Genomic DNA, 7500 nt, shown 5'->3' on the forward strand with positions numbered 1-7500 from the left:
AACCATTATATGACTAGAAACCTCAATCTTTCATTCGTGATTGACGTGTTACACGGGGACACAGTTAAAAGTCTAGTTTATTTGGAATTACATTAATTATGTAAGGTAATCCAATTTGGGATAATATTGGTGATTATCCTGAAATTTAATTTTGTGGCTGTGATTTTATCCTGATTTTCATTTTGAACCTTTTTTTTGTCCAGTTCACTACAGCAATCATTCATAAATACGAAAAATCTTGTTTCGTCTTTACACACATATACGCATTCGTCATGAATGGATTTAATTTTTTAAAAATAAATACATACACACACACACTGATATGTATTTGCACACACACACACACACACACACACACACACACACACACACACACACATATATATATATATATATATATATTGTTACGTTCATTAAACTGTGCACATTAGCTTCATTACTCTAAATGAGATCATTTGTGATAAATAAGCATATGAATAAATATAATAAAACGTGCATTAGAAGACACGACAAGGACAGTAAGTCTTCAGGTGCATTTTTGGGTGTGAGAGAAAACCGATAAGTCTTGAAAAAAAAGAGACGAAAACATGGAGGACGATGATAACGCCCACGAAGAGTGAGGAGACGAAGACGGAAGATAAGGCGACGAAGAGAATGGAAGAGGACGAAGACGATGACGAAGACGGAGAAGACGCAGATGACGACGAAAAGTAATCAACAGGACAACGGTGATTACGAAGACGACGAAGAAGAAGAAGATGGAGACGAAGAAACGGAGGACGAAGACGAAGATGACGACGAAAAAACAAACAAACAAACAAGGAGACGAAGACGTAGACGAAGAAGAGACTCTTAAGCAACTCCTGAAGCCGTGATCTTCTCCGTGATCCAGTCGATATAACGGGAGACTCGGGTATAAAGACCAGGGACCCTCGGACGCCCGCACCCGATGCCGTTGGACACCACGCCCACGCTGACCAAACGCCCCTGGGTGTCGCTGATGAGCAGGGGGCCGCCACTGTCTCCCTGTGGGCGGCGCAGGGGAGAGAAAGGGTTAGTGTGATGTGGGCGGGAGGTTTACCAGAAAGAAAAAATGATATATCACATAGAGCCTTCCTGATATATCCTCCCTCCTTCCTTCTCTTTTCCCTCTCCCTCCCCTTCTCCTTCCTTCCAACCTTCCTCCTTCCTTCTCCCTCCCACTATCTCCTTCCTTCTTACCTCCCTTCCTCCCTCATCTTTCCCCTCTCCCCTCCCCTCCCTCCTCCCCTCTCTCCCTCCCTCTTCCCCTCACCCAACCCGATTCTCACCTGGCACGAGTCCTTGCCCCCCTCCTCCAACCCGGCGCACAGGTGAGTGTCGTACAGAGCCACGGGACGACCGACTTCCTCGTGGTACCAATCTTGACACTTGGCACGGGGCTGCACCTCCACCGTCACCTTCTGGAGGATGTCTGAGAGTTTGCCGTCTGCGAGAGAGAAAGAGAGAGAGAGAGGGAAGGAGGGAGAGAGAGAGAGAGAGGGGGATGAGGGAGAGAGAGAGAGGGGGGATGAGGGAAGGAGGGGGTGAGAGAGGGAGGGAAGAAGGGAGAGAGAGAGAGAGAGAGAGAAAATGAATTGTGGGAGGGAGGGAAGGAGAGAGAGAGAGAGAATGAATTATCATCTGTTAGGAATTTCCATGACGTATAGAGGTATATATATCTTTGTTCTTGATATTATATATATATTTCTTTCACCTTGATGCTAACTTTGTTATTGTTAGTTCCATTATTGCCATCACTATCATCATTACCATTATCATCAACATTAACACCATCATCATCACAACTGTAGAAAGGTATGAATGAGAATGAATATCTTCACAATACAAGAGATTTATTTGGCCGGTTTCGAATATACATTCGTAAGAAATACACGAGATATACATGTATTTCCAATGAAAAATGTATTCGAAACCGGTCAAATACAGAGAAAGAAAGGGAGGAAGAATGAAAAGGGAGTGATAAAGAGAGAGAGAAAGAAAAGGGAGGAAGAATGAAAAGGGAGTGATAAAGAGAGAGAGAAAGAAAGGGAGGAAGAATGAAAAGGGAGTGATAAAGAGAGAGAGAAAGAAAGGGAGGAAGAATGAAAAGGGAGTGATAAAGAGAGAGAAAAATAAAAGAGAGGAAGAGTGAAAAGGGAGTGATAAAGAGAGAGAGAGAAAGAAAGAAAAAGGAGGAAGAACGAAAAAGGGGCAATAAAGAGGCACATTCTCTTGCATTGCGAAGATACTCCTCACCCACACCTTTTTCTACCTACATCCATCAACACGAATGCGGTTCGCCACCCCTCCCCATCCACTTACTGTTCTTCACTTCATCCGTGTTGCCCCAGCCGGCTACTGTCACGGGCTTGCCATCCAGGGGGTCATTGGGTCCGTCCACTTGCTTGTCGGGGAGGCAGACGGGGCGGACAAAGCGAGACCAAGTGGCGTCCTCCGTCAGCTGCAGGAGGGCTATGTCGTTGATGTACCGCTGTGGGGGGTGAGAGAGGGATGGGGGTGTTGAGTGTGGGGGGTGGTTGGGTGGGGAAGGGAAGGGGAGGGAAGGGGAGGGTGGGGAATGGAAGGGGTGAGAGGGATGGGGGTGTGAGTGTGGGGGTGGTTGGGTGGGGAAGGGAGGAGGGGGTGAGGGGAGGGGAATGGAAGGGGTGAGAGGGATGGGGGTGATTGGGTGGGGAAGGAAGGGGATGGGGGGAAGGGGAGTGGAAGGGGTGATTGGGTGGGGAAGGGAGGGGAGGGGGTAGGGAAGGGAATAAAATACTCCAAAAAAAAAAAATTGTTTACCTTCGACTAATTAAAATAATTACCTTTGAATAATTAGAATGCGAGATAATGTTACTAACAATGTAGGGAAGGGGGTAGGGAAAGGAAAAAAATACTCAAATAAAAAGAAAAAGAAAAAAAAAATGTTTACCTTTGACTAATTAAAATGATTACCTTTGAATAATTAGAATGCGAGATAATGTTACTGACATGGTAGGGAAGGGGGTAGGGAAGGGAAAAAAATACTCGAATAAAAAGAAAAAAAAATTGTTTACCTTCGACTAATTAAGATAATAACAAAAAATAATAATTAATTGAATAATTAGAATGCGAGATAATGTTACTGACAAGGTAGGGAAGGGGGTAGGGAAAGGAATAAAATACTCAAATAAAAAAAAACGAAAAGAAACAAACACATTTGTTTACCTTCGACTAATCAACATAATTACCTTTGAATAATTAGAATGCGAGATGATGTTACTGACAAGGTAGGGAAGGGGGTAGGGAAAGGAAAAAAATACTCGAAAAAAAAACATTTGTTTACCTTCGACTAATTAAGATAATTACCTTGGAATAATTAGAATGCGAGATAATGTTACTGACGCTGAGGACCTGTTCTGACTCTTGACCTTTCGAACTGAGGTCATGCTCGCCAGCTATCACCACTAAATACTTCGGTAAGTTTCTGCAATGAGAAAGGAGGAATTGGATAAAGAAGAAAAGGAAAAATATCTACAGGAAAATAAAGGAAATGCGAAAAGGTGTAAAAAAAAAAAAAAAAAAAGGAATGTGGATGCATATATTGGGGAAAAAATATTTGCATAAGAAATAAACCATGCAATTTTTTTTTTTTTTTTGGGGGGGGGGTCAAGTATAGGTGGTAAAAAATATATCATATTAAAATGCAAAATTGAATAAAAACTAAAAGAAAATTTATATGAATCTTTAAAAAAGGAATACTAAAAAAAAACTATGAATATCTGGACCAGAATGTAGGAAAATAATCAAATTCAAGTAAAAAAAAAAACGGAAATAAATACAGTAAAATACCTTCCCCTAAAAAGAAAAGAAAAAAAAGGAACAGAGTAAAAGTAAAAAAAAAAAAAATCAAATAACTCAACCAAAAGAAAAAAACTAAAACCTAAAAAACAAACAAACAAAAAAAAAATTCACTCACCTATGAACGAAAAAAAAAAATAAATAAAATAAATTCACTCACCTGTGAACGCAATGCGCCGCGGTGAGCACAAACCGCTTGTGGATGAGCGACCCTCCGCAGTAGTGAGCGCTTCCGGGCCCAGCCACGCGTATGGACACCAGCCAAGGAAACTCTCCTGGATATGCATTTTCGCCGTTCTTAATCCTGCCTGCACGCGTCTGAGACCGCCCACAGCTGACGTCGGCCACTGCAACCACGCCGACAGAAAGACTGCGTTAGTTTATGGTTTGAAGGGGGTGGAGAGCTAGGGATGTGTGCGCGTGTGTGTGTGTGTGTGTGTTTATGTCAGGTTTTGAGACTGGGTGGGAAAAAAAAAATCGTTGGGATGTGTTTTTGTGCGTTTATTTATGTTTATATTAATTTGTATATTCATTTATTTGATATTTTTAATGTTTTGAAATTCACTGAGTTGAATAACTTTGGATTTTAATGCAATTTGAGTTATCTTATTACAGTTATTGGGTACCTGTGAATCAATAAAATGATAAACGTATTTTTTTGTGTAAATTATAGTCACGATGAATAAAACAACTATAAAAGGACAGACAAAACAAAGAACAAAATTATTACACAAAAACTGTCGTAGATAAAAGGGATAGCCACGGAAGAACAAACATTTTTAACGGTCAGTTATCGAAAGAAAAAAAAAGTGAAGGAAAAAAAATATCAACCTGTTTGTTTATAGATTAATTCTTGTTAATATCAACATGCCTTTGTTTTTTTTTTATTAGATGGGGGGGGGGGGGGAAAGGGACATCAACTGAACATGCTAGTGTCTGAATTGTTAATAAAAACAACGAACCAAAACAGAAAAAAGACAAAAGAAAGACGAAATTCACACTTACCTGGGAATGGAGATTTACCTATCTGTTCACCTATAGTCGTTGCCCATGTCTTCTGACTTATGTCTGTCTGGCTGAAAATGGCTGGAAATTCATAGCTATGGGATGGTTTTTTAAAAAAATTATCAGAGAATTAAAAAAAAGGTGGAGAGTAGAAATTGGGAAACGAAGGAAAAATGAATGAAAAATAAAATAAAGAGAAATGTATAGTAGAGAGGATATGAAACAGAGAGAAAGAGAGAAAAAAAAATAGTTTGTTGAAAGTATGATTTAATGGAGATAGAGAAAGAAGATAAACGAGAAGAGGTTAAAAGATACAGAAAGATAAATCAGTAAGAACCAATGAGAAGATCAAGAATTGTAAATATATAGAAAGAAAGGAGATGGATGAATTATGTAATGATTAAAGACGTATATATTCCGTTAAGAGACTGAATTTTAAACTGTGTACAGCTGCACCGAAAACTACCGTAAGGAAGGGTGTTAAAACATTTAATAACGAACAGAATTTTATGCTACGGAAGGGTTGGTATTTTGTGTTTCGAATCTGTCTCGTTTTGATTCATGTTTCGAATAGTTGTTTCGAAATCCATATGGATACACTGTGAGATGATGATTCTATACCCTTAAAGGATGGAATATAAATATAAATAAATATATATATATATATATATATATATATATATATATATATATATATATATATATATATATATATATATATATATATATATTTTTTTTTTTTTTTTTTTTTTTTTTTTTTTTTTTTTTTTTTTCCAATATTCAGATAAGCGACACATATCTAAAAATAGTTAGAAAATCAGGGATACCAACAATTTCGTAGCGTTAACAATCATATTTCAAAAAGTATCGTTGATTGTGTCAGAATGTTTAGCATGATTTCCTAACGATATTTTTTTTTCCGCGTAGCTGTACGAGTGAAAAAAGTGCAAATCTATTTATCTATTACCTATCACTTGAACATAAGTATTGATAATAATTAGAAAAGATATGTTTAAAAAATAAATGATCGATAAACAACCGATTTGAAAGACAGACAGATAAAAGTGTGGAGAAGAGGGACAAGCAAAGACATAAGAAAGATGTAGTTAAGAGAATAATGATAAAAAATGAATAAATAAATAAATAAAAGAAAAGAAGAAAAGAAAACCTTAATCAGACCAGACATGGTTTAATAAGACATAACGCTAATAGCAGATAATTAATTATTTTTTTCACGCAAGATGTGAAAAAAATGTGTTAATTATGAGTGCATTAAAGGTGATTTTGGTGCTACTTAAACATAAATGTGTAGATTGACGTTGAAGTCGAAAAATGATCGTTAATTTAATTTTGATTTTTTCCTCGTTTGGTTAAAGTTAATGGTGAGTATTTATTAGATTTTGTGATAATCGACTGGTTTGGATATATCAAGATCAATCTGGATTTGTTTATTATTATTATTATATTGCAATTATCATTATGGTTATATATCATTGTTATCATTATCTTCCTTATATTGTGGCTGTCATTATTATGATTACGTATCATTATCATCATTATCCTTATTCTATTTATGATTAATTTAGCTTATTCTTATCATGTTTATATGCTATTTTAATCATTATTATTGTAACTATTAATTTTGTTATTATAATTTTCAACATTATTATTATTTAGTACCGTTGACTATTATCATTGCTATTATTAACGTTATTACCGTTAAGAATATAACCATAATAACTATTATCACGATTTTTATTTTTCTTCCCCTTTTAGAAACAGTCGAATAAAATTAGTTCTAAATAGATTTTGGTAATAGATCTTGCTCCTAATTTTACTTGCAATACGATAATTTTTTTTATTTTTTTATTATTCTATTTTATTTTATTTATTATTATTATTATTTTTTTTACATGGGCGTACTCTACGAACTACAAAAAGGAAATGATTTTCTATTTGATTATCCGTATTTTTATATATATTTTCTTCATTTTTTTTCAGGGATTGCAAATATTCCAAAAATGTCTACATTCTGTTCAAAAAGAGTGATCTTTGCAATTAACGTTTTTGAAAGCTTTTTGGTTGTTTTAGGGTTACAAGCCTATGTTTTTTTTTTTTTTTTTTTTTTTTTTTTTTTTTTTTTTTTTTTTTTTTTTTGTAGGCGTTACAAGCTTATGCTTTAAAAAAAAGATTGTTTTAAGGGTTGGAAACCAGTTAAAAAAAAATATTTTTGAATGTTTAAAGGGTTACAAAGTCATGTTGTTTTTTTTAAATCTTTTTGATTATTTTAAAGGCTATTAACGTGTTTTTTTTTTTTTTTTTTATCTTTTTGGCTGTTTAAAGGGTTACAAAGCCATGTTTAAAAAAACATATTTTTGATTATTGTAAAGGTTATTAACGTATGTTTTAAAAAAAATCTTTTTGGCTGTTTTAATAGTTACAACTCTGTTTTTTTCTTGATTGTATTGAGGGTTACAAACCTATGTTTTTTTATGTTTGACTGTCTTAATGATTACAAACCTTTATTTTTCTTTTAAGAATTATCATTTTAAGGGTAATAAATAGATAAAAAATATATATTTTTGACTGTTTTGAGGTTTACAACTCTATGTTTTTTAATCTGAACTTGGTCAT

At 35.3% G+C, this 7500-nt stretch overlaps 1 protein-coding gene across 1 annotated transcript in view; it reads right to left on the bottom strand.

Annotated features, from left to right (window-relative positions):
- Window positions 1–550: 550 nt before the first annotated feature.
- The window catches only part of LOC113813318 (trypsin-1), a 22484-nt gene continuing 15534 nt past the window's right edge, over window positions 551–7500 (bottom strand). The window contains exons 2-6 of the mRNA XM_027365298.2: window positions 4022–4208; window positions 3370–3487; window positions 2344–2512; window positions 1311–1468; window positions 551–1026 (exon numbers count right to left, since the gene is read on the bottom strand). Coding sequence (XP_027221099.2) covers window positions 853–1026; window positions 1311–1468; window positions 2344–2512; window positions 3370–3487; window positions 4022–4208 — 806 coding nt within the window. The 3' untranslated portion in view covers window positions 551–852. The remainder of the gene's footprint in view (window positions 1027–1310; window positions 1469–2343; window positions 2513–3369; window positions 3488–4021; window positions 4209–7500) is intronic.

This window comes from Penaeus vannamei, chromosome 8 (genome assembly GCF_042767895.1).
Source record: "Penaeus vannamei isolate JL-2024 chromosome 8, ASM4276789v1, whole genome shotgun sequence".
Taxonomy (NCBI): Eukaryota; Metazoa; Arthropoda; class Malacostraca; order Decapoda; family Penaeidae; genus Penaeus; species Penaeus vannamei.